General features: G+C 50.0%; 8 protein-coding genes across 8 annotated transcripts; 4 read left to right on the forward strand and 4 right to left on the reverse strand.

Annotated features, from left to right (window-relative positions):
- Positions 1 to 247: 247 nt before the first annotated feature.
- Positions 248 to 973, forward strand: TRVA0_002S03268 (uncharacterized protein; the record flags this gene model as incomplete). The annotated part of the gene is made up of 1 exon (XM_076682277.1): positions 248 to 973. One exon carries the CDS (start codon positions 248 to 250, stop codon positions 971 to 973), a length of 726 nt encoding a protein of 241 aa, XP_076543523.1.
- A 260-nt stretch (positions 974 to 1,233) lies between these two features.
- TRVA0_002S03290 (uncharacterized protein) lies at positions 1,234 to 2,283 on the reverse strand (the record flags this gene model as incomplete). The annotated part of the gene is made up of 1 exon (XM_076682278.1): positions 1,234 to 2,283. One exon carries the CDS (start codon positions 2,281 to 2,283, stop codon positions 1,234 to 1,236), a length of 1,050 nt encoding a protein of 349 aa, XP_076543524.1.
- Positions 2,284 to 3,562: 1,279 nt separating this feature from the next.
- On the reverse strand, positions 3,563 to 5,650 carry CMP2 (serine/threonine-protein phosphatase 2B catalytic subunit; the record flags this gene model as incomplete). The annotated part of the gene is made up of 2 exons (XM_076682279.1): positions 5,531 to 5,650; positions 3,563 to 5,481 (listed from the first exon to the last, which is right to left on the reverse strand). The coding sequence occupies exon 2, from the start codon at positions 5,315 to 5,317 to the stop codon at positions 3,563 to 3,565; it is 1,755 nt and encodes a 584-aa protein (XP_076543525.1). The 5' UTR covers positions 5,318 to 5,481; positions 5,531 to 5,650.
- Positions 5,651 to 6,057: 407 nt separating this feature from the next.
- TSR2 (Tsr2p) lies at positions 6,058 to 6,633 on the forward strand (the record flags this gene model as incomplete). The annotated part of the gene is made up of 1 exon (XM_076682280.1): positions 6,058 to 6,633. One exon carries the CDS (start codon positions 6,058 to 6,060, stop codon positions 6,631 to 6,633), a length of 576 nt encoding a protein of 191 aa, XP_076543526.1.
- Positions 6,634 to 6,712: 79 nt separating this feature from the next.
- On the reverse strand, positions 6,713 to 9,100 carry TRVA0_002S03356 (uncharacterized protein; the record flags this gene model as incomplete). The annotated part of the gene is made up of 1 exon (XM_076682281.1): positions 6,713 to 9,100. One exon carries the CDS (start codon positions 9,098 to 9,100, stop codon positions 6,713 to 6,715), a length of 2,388 nt encoding a protein of 795 aa, XP_076543527.1.
- A 262-nt stretch (positions 9,101 to 9,362) lies between these two features.
- Positions 9,363 to 9,815, reverse strand: TRVA0_002S03378 (uncharacterized protein; the record flags this gene model as incomplete). Its single annotated transcript, XM_076682282.1, has 1 exon — positions 9,363 to 9,815. The coding sequence occupies one exon, from the start codon at positions 9,813 to 9,815 to the stop codon at positions 9,363 to 9,365; it is 453 nt and encodes a 150-aa protein (XP_076543528.1).
- A 736-nt stretch (positions 9,816 to 10,551) lies between these two features.
- On the forward strand, positions 10,552 to 11,558 carry TRVA0_002S03400 (uncharacterized protein; the record flags this gene model as incomplete). The annotated part of the gene is made up of 2 exons (XM_076682283.1): positions 10,552 to 11,353; positions 11,401 to 11,558. 2 exons carry the CDS (start codon positions 10,552 to 10,554, stop codon positions 11,556 to 11,558), a joined length of 960 nt encoding a protein of 319 aa, XP_076543529.1.
- A 692-nt stretch (positions 11,559 to 12,250) lies between these two features.
- Positions 12,251 to 14,275, forward strand: ATM1 (ATP-binding cassette Fe/S cluster precursor transporter ATM1; the record flags this gene model as incomplete). The annotated part of the gene is made up of 1 exon (XM_076682284.1): positions 12,251 to 14,275. One exon carries the CDS (start codon positions 12,251 to 12,253, stop codon positions 14,273 to 14,275), a length of 2,025 nt encoding a protein of 674 aa, XP_076543530.1.
- Between the last annotated feature and the right edge of the window lie 52 nt (positions 14,276 to 14,327).

Here is a 14,327-nt window from a genome sequence, read left to right on the forward strand (position 1 = left end):
TTTTTATTATTTGAACGCCGTCTACAAAGCCTCAGCGCTTATTTGGGACTCACCAAGTTAAAAATCAGCGGTCCAGATTACGATTGAGCCCTGTGTATGCAAATTGGTCATATTCAAGCGTGCGGCTTATGCTAGCCTCATTTGGTGCGGCTTACCACGTGATGGTGGTACGGCTGTGCAGGGGGAAGGAAAAACGCGCGAAATTTGATTGGGCCTGTGAGAGAGTAACTTGCGGTCAGATATTTTCATGGCATTCAAGGCGATAACGCGTCTGACTGAGGCTCCAAACGACGCTGAGTTTGTGTCTTTGGAGGAGCACCAGTCTTCGACACCAGCCACTTTCGGTCTGGAGGAGAACCCGGTGTTGTACCACAAGTCATTGAGCGCGCAGGTGTCTACTAGTAGTGCGCTGGCCGACGTCATACCTGCCACGGAGAATGAAAGGGCCGATTTTTACGTGACGTCGTCGGATTTGCAGGTGTGGCTGCCTGAGAAAGGGGTAGGGGCGATAATTCCGTACCCATGCATCACTCTCCACGCGATCCAGCGCAATCCTACTGAGATGCTGTATCTCCAGATCGACTATGGAGACGACGGGATCTTGGAATGGCTGGTCGTTCCTCGAGACATTGGCACTCTGCAGCTTTTCTATGATCGGCTGAGCGACTGCGCGGCCCTACACCCTGATTTTGAAGAGAATGAAGACGGGCAGATGCAGATGGATGCGCTGGACAGCGAACCGCCCGCAGCAATGGGACCGTGGATCACGGCCGAAAATGTAGGAGAGGCCGATGATATCGGCGATACGGAGATGGGGGATGAAGAAGATGGAATTTCAGCCGCTGTTGAGGTCGAAATTGGAGGAATTGGCGCCAGAGCGGGTATGAGACGAACGCGGGATGATAATAATGATAGTGACGATGAAGATAATGACGCAGCTACTAACGCCGATAGCAAATGGAGGCGAACTTAAAAGTATTTATTTGTATGTACTTATAATTTTAGAGCATTGATAACTGCTACCCGAAATGCAGGAATTTAAATTAATTACCAGCTACACTAGCTACCAACACGCTCCCTGTATTATAGCAATATTATTACCGTTGGTAATAAACAATTGAGATTCCATTAGTTACCAGGTACTACCCGCAGTACCATTGCGTACATTACCCACAAGAATATTAAGAATAAAGAGTCGTTCTTATCATCAGTCATCACACATCATCATAGAGGCTATTCATAACCGCCCAGGAAATCAAGCATTAAATCGTATCGGTCTCCCCTTTCGCTCCGGTGCGCACTAGGTATAGGGCTTATTGGACTTGTTATAATCGGCGATTGGGTCCCTTTGGACAGTATGAGAATTCCATCGTCGCCATAACGCACCAGTCGGCCGATATCTGATTTTATTAGGTCAATTTCGAGGTTCTTGCGATTGCGAGCACTTCTCGGGAGGGGAGTAGGTGACTCGTAGTGCATAGTCGCAAATGGGTCCGATCCCGGAGAAGATGGCGGAGTCGAAGTGTCAAGTAGACTCGAGACCACGTCGTTCGTTGTGGGATCAGAGAAGTCGAATACCATTCCGTCCTGCAGCGGCATGTCAACCTTGACAAACCTGGGGCTCGGTCTCGTAAAATCTAACGGTGTCAACCGCCGTCTCTTGCTTAGAGGGACAGAGGACGGGAATTGCTCTTCATCTGTCATTAGTCGGATGGGCGACAGTTGCTTCTTTTTGAATATGTTGAATGGCGCGTTGTCATCGTGTTTCGATTTTTCAAATGTGAATTCCTCCAGCCCCTGCTGTTCATCATCCAGTGGAAATGTAGTCAGGCTACTCGTATCACTGAAGTGCGTCTCAGACCACGTAAAGCAGCTACTGCTATTCCTACCTCCGGCGGGAATAAGCTTGATATCGCGGAATGGCGCGTGGGGCTGCTGGAGAGACTCTTCGTCACGCCCCAGAGTGAACGTAGAGCAACTGCTTGACGCAACGGTATATTGTCCCGTAAATTGTGAGAAGCGATAGTCTGGAGATTGGGGTATTTCGTCTCCACACTTACTTGTAGCAGGGGGTAAGTAAATCTCTTGCGATACTCTGATATCCGCGTTTTGGGTGCTACCGACAGCCAATTGGAACGGTGGCTCAGCTACTGGAAGCATAGGCGTGTTCTTTCGCCTTTTGATGATTACTATCATCGCGACTATTCCCGTTACCACTGCCAGCGACGATAGGCCAATTGCTGCTACGCAGACAGCCAACAAAGCCGGTGCTATTCCCGACATGTTGCTTATTACGCTTACTACGGTCGCCTAGCTGCGTTTTTAATTCAAAGAAACGAAATACGTGCCTTTAGGTCTGCATATATATCCGCTGTTAATCTCTCTCGCACTACATAACGCTATATCATGGTCCGTCACGATGATCCTCAATACGTGGGTCAATAGTGTGAGGAATGTAAACCCTAAGAATGTACCTTATTCAAGTTCTAGCCCTACTACGCTACTATCACCAGTACTACGGTTGATATACAGGCTAAAATTCTTGCAGAATATCCTCATTACCTAGCCATAAACTCCGTCTCTCCAACATTGTGTATTAAGGAAAAAGTCTTTCATCAAGCCTTTACAGTTCTATGAAATCTCCATAGCAAGCTTGCTGTTGCCTCTGCATTTTTGCCTCCTGGGCTCCATCGCTCAATTGCTGGTCGATGAGGGTTTCCTTCCCCTGCGATGGTGTGGAACGGATCTACATAGCGTTGCCGGGACGGGGTCAGCTCGCCAAAGTATTCGTTCAGCCGTGCCACAAAATGATTTTTACGACAGTGCGGCTGAGACACCGCCGCTCTTGGGAAACTTCTATACCCCTGAACACGGAACAATCGATTGATGGGTGCACCCTTCTTGAATATAATGGGTCGATTGAGTAAATTCTGAGTCTTTTTTGGTTATTTATTTGTGTTGCTGCTACTTATTTAAGTTCTCGCTTAACTCTCCATTTGTTGTGCATTCAAAACAACCCTGCAGGCAAAACATACATTAGCATTTACAGCCTGATCCAAGACATTTATAGATGAGGCACTGACTCCGTTTCATCATAACGACAATGGTATAGATTATCACGGTCCAGCGATAATGTGTAGCATTTGGCTCATGAAACGTTAGATGATTGACGAATGGTTTATACAGAAAAATGGCTTAGATTGAAAATGGTTTATGATTGACGATTGAAGAATGACTTACGATTGACGAATGGTGACGATTGACAAGTGATATGATTGGGGGGTTTGGGGGGTTCCCCCAACTACGGGGTCTGGGGCAGAGCCCCAGGTTGGATGTTAGGAGTAACGGGTTTATGAGTGGGTTGTGTTCATGACAGTTTATGATTGAAGAATGGCGTATGATCCAAGGTTCATGATTGAATGCTTACAGTTGAAGAATGGCTGATGATTGACGATTATGATTGGGGGAAAGTTTATGAGTGTTCATAATTGACAAATGGTTTATGATTGAAGGGTTATGAAGAAGGGATGTGGTTGAAGAATGGGTAAAAGAATGTCAATAGTTAGCCCATGCTAAGTCGTCGGGCAAGCTTTTTCATATTTTCGTCCTTATTGGCCTCGTTAATGGCCTTGTCAATGGCATCCTGTCTCTCCTTTTCGTCCTGCTCAGCCTTCTCCTCCGGGGTCGGCGGCAGCGACTCATTGATCAGATCGACTCTACGCGCCTCCTCAAACGAGGAAATGGCCTGGCGAATGCCCTGGCCGCCTAGCATAAGCGTGCCCGTGGGCAGCTTGCCGCCCGGCGAATGCCGCTTGAGCTCGTCGACGCTCTCGCTCTCCTGCCGCAATACCTGGAACATGCGTGCGAGTCGGCCAATAGCCATAATTTTGTTTTTGAGCACATCCCGCCGCGCCTCGAGATCGTCAGCCGCCTGCGGCGGAGCAGCAGCAGCAGCACCGCTGACCGGCTCCTTGGGCGTTTCCGGCAACGACGAGGACTTGCCCGAAAGTGACTGAATAGTATCCTCCTCCAGCTCCTCCTTGGTGCAAATATTAAGAATAGAAATGAGCATATCGGTGATCTTCTCGCCGACAAATGGCAAAGACCACGTGAAAATGTCCATAAAGTTGGGCAGCCAGTACGGGTGCGGCGAGCAATTGAACTGGCGAATATTCAAAATGTTGTTCTCATACTTGAGCACGGCGGCCTTGTTATTGTAAGCGTCCAAATAGTTGGGCGCCGAGAAGATGGTCATTACGCTCGGGAATTGCGTCGCCTTGGTGCGGCGGTAGGTCCGGTACCCGGCATCCTGCGCTTCGTGCGCCCGGATGATCGAGAGCAAATTGTTTCGGTCCAGGAAGCTGCACGCCGCAGCGTAGGTGTAGAAGAACGAGCACCCTCTCACGTGATTGTGGACAAAGTGCTCGTCGGTCCGCTCGCGGCCAAAGTCCTCGATGGGGTCGGCCCACAGCAGATCGCACATGAGACCGTGCGTAGGAGGCTCTCGGAAGCGATCGAGCTTACGTAAATCATCGAGAGTGTGCAATTCCGGCGACAGGCCACCGTGGACGCAGAAGAACTGCTTGTTCATGATAGCCGCCAACGGGAGCGCGCAGAACGACTCCATGCAGGCATCGTAGATGCGCAGGCTGTACTTGTGCTTGCACTCGAGCTTGAACGTGAAGTAATCCGTCAAATGGCGGCACTCGTGGTTGCCCCGGAGCAGGAATACCGAGTCCGGATGCCACATCTTGAGCGCCCACAGGTACAGCACACACTCAATCGAGAAGTACCCTCTGTCTACGTAGTCTCCCAAAAACAGATATCGCGTGGTCTCCGGGTCCCCGCCGACTTCAAACAGCTTCATGAGGTCGTAGTACTGCCCATGCACATCGCCGCATACCGTCACCGGCGCGTCTACGTCCAATAAATTAGGCTCCTGCCGCAACAGCTCGGTCGTACCATTGATGATAAACAACGCTTGCTGCTCAGTGAGCCGCCCTTCCTTATACAGGTGGTTCTTGAGGAACGCCAGGTTCGGCTTGGACGGGTCACGTGGATCGTAAAATTCCTCGTCCGTAGGCACGGACCACGCCGGGGCCGGTACCGTCTTGACGACACGATCTACCGTGCTCTGTTTGGAGCCATCAGGACCCACAAAAAAGGTCTCAATCTTGGGCAATGGCCGGCGCTCCTGGAACGCGCGGATGGCATTCTCCAGCTTCTGGTTGGAGTCCGTGACAATGGCAGGGCGCCGGACGGCTTCTTCCTCCTCCTCCGGTCGGCGAGTCGACTCTCCGGGACGCTGCGGGTTCATCTGAGTCTCGGTGCTCGATCGCTTCTTCCTCAGTGGATTTCTAAATGTCGGGGAAATGATTAATTATAGTCTCTGGTCAATCTCCTTTGCAAAGGAATGATAAAAATTATTTTGCCGCGTAATCCAGCAAAAAAAAAAAACAATCACTCGGTAGCCAGAAAATCCTGTTTCTCGTTAGCCTCCGCCACCCCCTGGAACCCTTTCTCCACTTACCAATGGTCTACTCTGTCCGATTCCTGTGATCTCTCGACAAGGCAGCTCTGCCCAAGGCGATGGTTTCGCCCCCTCTCCTTCAGCCACATGCTCCCAACCCGCCTGCGCACGCGCTCCGCCTCCCTCCCCCTGACATCACCAAAAATGTGTCGAAGGGCGACACTGCATGATTTGGAGGTGATGCGATTGGACAACTGGGGGGCCAGCCCCCCAGACCCCCCGTGGCTCCGCTTCGCGGAGGAATCTTCCGTCCAGTGTGAATGGGCAGTATCGATTTTATCTGGTCGTGAAGACTGTGAAACATTTGGGTGGTATCGCCCTCCAGTACTAATCAGGCGTAGATGACTGGATAGATAGAGTATATCTGGGAACGGAAGCAAAAAAAAAGTGAGACACTCGGATCGTCATTTTTCACCGCTATCAGATCAAACCGTGCAATCAACCAGGTTAACGATATAATTGATATTATCGATCAGGCCAGCCGATAGAATCAGTCAGATTCAACTAATAATATAAATATAGAAAAAATGGATGTATTTGAGCTGGAGATCGATGCGCCCAACGTGCTTCTGTTCAAGGACGAAAAGAAACAGAGCCAGCTCGAGCTAGGCGTATGCATGGCCATCTTTAACTGGGACACCCTCAACACTGCCATAGAATCCAACTGGGGAGGCCCAGACGGCGCTGATAAGCGGGAGTGGATGGTTGGCGAGGTGATCGACCTCTTCGACACCAATTATATCGACGCCGCATACATCGAGGAGTTCCTGCTCAACATCATGGCCGACGAATTCGAAACCACCCTTGAAGACGGCACCGCCGCCGAAGTCGCCCAGCTCATCATCAACCTATACAAGGAGATCGCCGAAGGCGATACCTCCCAGGTGAAGAAGCTGCACGAGCAGTACCTGGAAAAGTCGGAGCGAAGAAAGAACCAATCGAGCAAGGTCAAAGTCCAGAGCGAAGAGGGAGATGACGATAGCAGTAGCGAGGAAGAGGGGGATGCAGATGTCGAGATGGATGACACCCCACCACCCTCTTCCAAGCCAGAGCCAGTCATCGACGACGACGGCTTCGAGCTCGTTCAGCGAAAGAGACGATAAGTAATTGCTTCGAACCCGTTCGGCGAAAGGGACGATAAGTAATGAAAACTAACACGTAATACCAATTTTTTTTTCGTTTTTACTCGTCTGACCTCCGCGCCAGACGACCAAACCTTTCAATCATCGTGTCTGCCAACGCATCAACAGCCCCCTTGGGTCGTAGCAACGAAGGTCCGGTTGGCGCAGTCTCCTGCAGCCTGAACAGCTTGATGGCCGTCCCGTTCCACACCCCAACGCTGGTACTCGAAGCATTGGCGCTGAGCAGCTCCGCGGCATCCGAGAGCGCAGAGAGATTTACGCCAACTTGGTACTCGTGCTGGAAGATAGCGCCCCACAATACGCTCTCGTACCACCCCAGTGCCTCGACCGTCCATTCAAACTTGACGGCAACAAACTCCTCAGGCGTAGGCTCCCGAGGGGTAATGTCTACTCCGGGAAGAGACTCAACCTTGCCGATGCTCTCAATGACGGCGTGGGGTACGCTTTCGTTAGTCGGTGACGCCTGATACCCGATTGCCTCCCGTAGTTTGGCCACTAGCGAGGCCAGCGGATCTAGCAGGGTCCACATCTGCTGAGCTTTCTCTATCGACTCGAGCTTCGACCGCTCGCTGGTATTCTCTTCGCCTTCTCTCACTGGTTCCTTGCCCTTGGCCCTTCTACGTATGGCTGCATCTACGGATGCTTCATCATCTCCCTCATTATCTTCTTCTTCAGGTTCATAATCATCCGAAGAGACAGCCGCCTGCCGGCTTAGACCCTCCTGCAGCTTAGTCAATACATGTTCGTGGCGCAACAGAGCAAACAGTAAGTGCCGGTTGGACTGAAAGTTGTAGCGCGACATCGAGTTGAATATCTCGAGAATGAGATTAAGCAGGTAATTGTTCTGCTCATTGGCCAGGTAGAATGACGGAGACGTGAGTGTCGAGAACAGGTGGACAAGATTAGACGCCGCGAGATACGAAACTCCCTTGACATAAGGTGAGATATTATACACAATCTCCAGCAATGTAGACACCATGAAGTTCAGGCTCTCGCCGCTCGTATGGATCGTCTTGACTAGCTGTATGATCATGTAGTCCGCGTAGCTGCCATAGAATGTAGACACCTTTATCGCAGACGGCAGAGCGTTCTGGCCTTCAAACTTCTTCAGAAGCGCTTTGGCGTACGATTCATCTGCAGACAGGTAGAGCAGGAAGTACGCACACAGCCTCACGAGCGCTTTCTTGTTGTCATCCTGCCGCTTCTCGTGGATATAGTACAGCAGCAGGACAGAAAAATCCAGAGCCTTGTCCGAGCTTATGAGATACGCCCTGAACTTCTTGTTGCATTGGACAAGGTCCCACAGCAGCATGGTTAGCTCGCTGACCCACTCAATCTCGCGCCGGCTGCCAGGGAGATAAGATGAAGAAGCCTGGATAGGCTGCGTCAGTAGTTTGGCCAGAGAATCGGCAATAAACTGAAGATCCTGTATACGGTGCAGCTTGGAAAGATAATGTCTATACCAGTTCTTGAACCCATTGCTGTCTTCTTTCGAATTGTCTAACTTGGCGATAAACTCGATATGGTCGCTGGGGACAGCATACACTAGCAGCACCTCCAGGAGCTGTAGCGAATAAGTAACCAGCTGCCTATACCGGTCAGAGACAATCATGTGGTCGTATGGCACTTTCCACCCCGGATAGTACTTGAGGGTGATATTGAGCAGCGAGCACAAAAGGGCCATTGTGCTCCTCTTGTCCGGCCGAGTGACAATATACGACAGGTACTTGGACCCATTTGCAGCAAGGCCCGACGGCGAAGAGTATAGACCGTCCGAGCACAAGGAAAGAAGCAGTCTGAGCACCTCAATTCTATTCGACTGCATCTCCTGAGTTGACGACACAGGACTGCTGCTTCCCACGCCAGTCTCCCAGATAGCATGGATTACGCCGCTTCTACCAGACCCTTTGGGAACTGTAAAACCGCCATAGAACAGCAGACCCAGTGCCGTCTCGATGAGGAGGCATGCCAATGGCTTCTGTGGCGCCGAATCCTCCTCAATTACGACCGTCTGGCGGATATCTGTGTTGAACGGAATAAACTCCTTCGTCCAGAACAACTCCTCTTCCCATTGAGCTATTCGGTCGTCTGACCGCCTCTCGTAGATGTATGGCATAATCCGTGTCAACAGCCTCACACAGTTCAGCATCTCCTTCGCCGGAGCAACATCCGGGCTCGGGAATGAGCTGTGTTCATACAGGTAGAACATCCGCGATGCCACTGCTATGATGAGTGTCTCTAAATTCTCGACATGGGCGTCCCTGGCGCTTCTAATATCTGATGCCGTGAAGAGGGTGAAGATGTCATTCGCCGATTCGGGCTGCTCCCAGAACTTATTCCAGTAGGAGTCCCTTCTGGGGATATCTCCTTCCTCGAATAGGCGAAATATATGGTTTTTGAATTGCAGTTTCGAGTCAGTAGCCCCCATTTTCTACCGCCTTTCAGTCTACTCCGTTGGTTGCGTCGTCGTATCAGTAGGCCGCCGCTGTGGTGATCGCGCGCGGGAAGCGGCGTAGTAGTTTACGTATGCTCAGCGTGCATACCCGAACCATCTACCACTAAGTATGTCCTCGGTTGCTGGTTAGTTATTTCATTGAAGATATATTTTCTAATACTCTGGAGCGCATATATATAGAGAAATGTGAAGATATTGTGCGAAATTTGAGTGAGAATTGCGAATGGTGTTCGCATTAATCAGCTCGCTTGAGCCAAATCTCCAGCCCAGCAAGGCAAGCTGGATTGAATTCCGTCAACCAATAGAGCTTGTAAATGCCACTTTTGTTGTATGCACAAGCCCAGATATTTGATTCATTGTTGAACTTGACAAGTTCGGTTGAATTGACCGACCATTGACCGGGCAAGATCGTTATCCCCGCTTTGGGCTGACCGCAGAGAATTGCCTTTGAGGACGAATCTATGTAAAGCTCTTCCTCGGCTGGTCTATGCGTGCAGTATAGGTGCCCCTCTATTACGGTCGCGTCTAGCTCCTGAGAATGGTCATCGTTTAGGACCAATTGATTATCGCTGACGTGAACTGTCCGGTTGTCCAAGTAGGGGACGCCATCTCTAACCGAGACGAGATGGAAGGCTGAAGAGATTGATATAAAAAGTAGTGGTATAATGACTTTGATGAGCCTCATCATTATCGTAAGGAAGAAGTGGCCTCACAATGATGGTCTTCAATGGAGAAGAGGCACGTTTATATTCCGCAGTGCCGTTAAAGAAAAAGGTTTAACGGTCATCCCCACCGTCTGATTAAATAAGGTTCGCTCACACTTGATTCATAGTTCTGGCACTATGAATGGCCTCACGGCGTAGTAAAGCTGTAGAGATATACCTTCTTTCCTTGGTACGGTACGAGGGAGGCGGAATCCATCGCATCCATCGCGTTGGTAGCCGTACTGTTTTGAGACTACCGAATCCGGTGATTCTGTCCGGAGGTCTCCAATGGACTCATCACACGTTATGCATGCTATCCACTGAGCTTTACTACCGGTACCAAAAATTCTCTCTTCAACTCGTGAATAAGCATTACGGTACTTGCTACGGTATTCAAGCATATACAATGTAGATCTTCTCAATCTTGATTTAATCTGCGTTACGCAAGTACGATGCAATTTCGGGTAATTGAGCATCACATAATTATCATCTGTTATCTGCACAATTCGGAATATTCTGGTCAATTTTTGTTCCAACACGTATCCTTACGCTAATGGAGGAGGTAGTTAGCTCATCGTGAAACAGCTAGGAGAGATGGGTAGACTTTGGCGATACTCGAGCTTAATACGACAGTAAACAAAACTCAACCTAAGCTTAGAGTAATGTTTCCTTCCTTCTTCATCGCTGCAATTTACACAAATTTTGGAATTAATTGTTACAATGGAATCTCTACTTGTGGATATTGCTAGCTTTGTGTACACAGCAGTGTCTGTCGTGGTTGATACGACGAATCTGCGTCCTGTATTCGAAACAACAACTTCTCCTACCGCGCAACGGGTGCCGTTGACTAATGAAGAACTGGAGGGCTATTACATCAGGCGAGAACGTAGCGACCGCAACCGAATTGCCAACATATTTGACCACAATGGCCAAAAAATCTATACATTTGAGCGCAAATCGCGACTCTCACCCATCTGGTCAATGCTTTCGTGTCCTGATCGCCGGGAGATCGCGACTGTATTTGCAGGCATGAAAGGTCGCCACATCGATTTCCATAGCAAGCCTGGGCTTCAGCACCGAAAGCTGTTTGGCGTGCGTAAGCATCTACGCAAGTCACGACAGTTTTACCTTAATGATGGTGCCGCTTATGAATGGTCGCGCCCTACGAAGTACCTAGAGAGAATTATCAACCCAGGTGGAGGGGACGAAGAGGTACGAGAGAGAATTGCCAAAGCCCGACTCATGCGCCAGTTCAAGTTTGACTACGAAATAGTTATGGATCCCACCAAGATCGACCGCGACGTTGTACTTGCGACAGGGTTCATTTCTATCATTACACAATGGGGGTACGGAAACCAGACCAGTACCAGAGGCCCAACGTACATACCGAAGAACCTCAAGTGTGGTCCAAAGCTCGCATCCATTGAGGCATATCAAAAGATACAAGAGGCTCAACCGCAGGAATACGAGTACGATGAAGACGACGTCGAAGTTCAGAACCGTGTTTTTCTCGTTCTTGACAGTAAGTATTGATATTATTTTCAGAATTGTTACTAACAGCCATTATAGATGGGCAAATGATCGATCAAGGTTCTTCCGTTGACCTGGTCAGCAAGAAGCTACTTGAGCTTACAAACGGTGCTGCCCCCAGCCGCCGCATTTACGAATCCTCTCCCTTGAGCGAGATAGAGTCGGAGCTTGAGGAAGAGTTTGTGGAGGCCCAATGAATATTTCCGCGGCACTAATTTAATGGCATGATGGTGCTATGTTTATGATTTATGTAGTCAAAATCTGTGTTACTCACAATTACCCACATTCAGGGGTAATATCGATACGCCCCTCCCACCCAGTATCTCGGAATTGACCTTATAAAACAAAATCTACATGAAGTCGTCGCTGGGTACTACCTCTACGGCTACGTATGGTAATTGCGCGCCGCATGCGGCGCGATCGGACTAACTCGGCATTTTAGACTGACGTATACGCGTGAAGTGCGGCTGAAAGTACCGCAGAGTTCCGAAAAATACGCCGCCGTATTGCATAACGGCAGCCAATAATTTCGCCATCTGATAAAACCCGGAGTCGTATACCTTGGGTGTCCAGTCCGTTTTATCGCCTATCAGGTTGGTGCAATTGTAGTAATCTGCCCTTCTTTGCAGTGTGGTTCTGCCGCATTTTCCTGGGGGTTCAACTAAAGTATTCGCTTTTGTGTAACTGACCGACTTCCTAAGTTGATTGATACCTACCTATTGATCACGCTCCAAAGAGAGGCTAAGGCAATTAGGCTAGATCTGCTATGTTTGTAGCTTTGAGCCGGCAGGCTGTCCTTCGACAGTCTTTGTCGGTCACAGCCAGGGCCCGAGCGCCGTATTGGACGTTTGTCCCTCGGCCGCAGCAGCTGGTGGTGGCTCCGAGAAAGATGAACTTGGCCCGAGCTTTCACTACTTCACGACCGCTTGGTGCTGACGAGCCTGCTAATAAGGGGACCCCGGAGAAGAAGGCACAGCATGTTCCAGGAAAGAAGGCAGAAGCTGCTCCTGGGACGCCTGTGGACTTTATGAGCGAGCAGAGTGCTCCGGAAGAAGAGAAGTCGATGCACAGAGTTATGATGAAGAACCTGATTAAATACCTCTGGCCGAAGAATAGTCCGTCTGCCCGGTTCAGAGTAGCTCTGGCACTGGGTTTGTTGGTGGGGTCCAAGGTTCTTAACGTCCAGGTCCCGTTCTTCTTCAAAGATATCATTGACAAGATGAATGTCGATTGGCTCAACCAAGTCGGGACGGTCGGCACTGCAGTAGGATCTGTCGTCCTTGCGTACGGTCTGGCTCGGTTTGGCGCTGTTCTTTTTGGCGAGCTGCGAAATGCTATCTTTGCGACTGTTGCCCAGAAGGCCATTCGACAGGTTGCGTCGAGCACGTTTGCGCATTTGCTGAGGCTTGATCTGGGCTTCCACTTAAGCAGGCAAACTGGTGGTATTACGCGTGCCATTGAGCGCGGTACTAAGGGTATTAGCTACGTGTTGACCTCCATGGTGTTCCACATCATCCCACTGACGCTCGAGATCTCGATTGTGTCGGGTATCTTGTCGTATAACTATGGTATCCAGTTTGCATCAATGGCCCTAGCAACAATGGCTGCTTATTCCGTGTTCACTATTTGGACAACCTCATGGCGATCGCAGTTTAGAAGGAAAGCCAATGCCGCAGACAACCAGGCGGCTACTGTGGCGCTGGACAGTTTGATCAACTACGAGTCGGTCAAATACTTCAACAATGAAGGGTACCAGGTTCAGAAGTACGACAAGGCCCTCTCTGTGTATGAGAAAGCATCAATCAAGATTGCCACCTCTCTTGCCTTCCTCAATGCTGGTCAGAACCTCATCTTCTCCTCAGCCCTGACGGGTATCATGTACATGGCTTGCAATGGGGTGGCCGATGGCAGTCTTACGGTAGGTGATCTTGTCCTTGTCAACCAGTTGGTGTTCCAGCTGTCGGTGCCTTTGAACTTCCTCGGATCCGTATACCGAGACCTCAAGCAGGCTCTCTGGGACATGGAATCTCTGTTCAAGCTCCAGGACGTGAATGTACGGATCAAGGACGCTCCAAACGCAAAGCCGTACCAGTTCCAGGGCGGCCAGATTGAGTTCCGAAACGTTACTTTCGGGTACCATCCGGACCGACCAATTCTCAAGAACGCCTCTTTTGTCATTCCTCCAGGCCAGAAGGTCGCAATTGTTGGTGCCAGTGGCTCCGGTAAGTCGACTGTACTGCGGCTTTTGTTCCGGTTCTACGATGTGCAGGAGGGCCAGATCCTCATTGACGGACAGGACATCCGAACTCTGTCCCTGGACAGCATCCGAAAGTCAATTGGTGTTGTTCCACAGGACACTCCACTTTTCAACGACTCCATCATGAACAATATCCGGTACGGAAGACTTGATGCGACGGATGAAGAGGTCTATCACGTTGTCGAGCGGGCGGAGCTGACCAAGCTGTTGGCACAGCTGCCTGAAGGGTATGAAACCAAGGTGGGTGAGCGAGGTCTCATGATTTCTGGCGGCGAGAAGCAACGATTGGCTATTTCTCGAGTCATGCTAAAGAACCCGCCTATCATCTTCTTTGATGAGGCTACATCTGCTCTGGACACTGAAACCGAGCGTGCCCTACTAAGGAATATTTACTCACTCCTTGGTGACATCAAAGCAACCTCAGTATTCATTGCCCACCGGCTCAAGACGGTGGCTGACACAGACAAGATCATCGTTTTGCGAAATGGGGCTGTCGCCGAGGAAGGGTCGCATACTGCGCTTCTCCAGGACGCAACCTCGTTGTACCACGCCATGTGGCTTGCTCAGGAGCACCACAAGGTTGAGAAAAAGGAAACAGAGGGTGAGGATGTCGTCTCTGACAACGGTAGCGAGCGCAAGGTGGATGTTGTAGTCTGATTTGTCTGATTTATGGGGGTTGTGAGCCTCATATGGTGGACGTACATAACAT

The sequence above is a fragment of the Trichomonascus vanleenenianus genome (genome assembly GCF_965637985.1).
Source record: "Trichomonascus vanleenenianus strain CLIB 3782 genome assembly, contig: TRVA0_002S, whole genome shotgun sequence".
NCBI classification, from domain to species: domain Eukaryota; kingdom Fungi; phylum Ascomycota; class Dipodascomycetes; order Dipodascales; family Trichomonascaceae; genus Blastobotrys; species Blastobotrys vanleenenianus.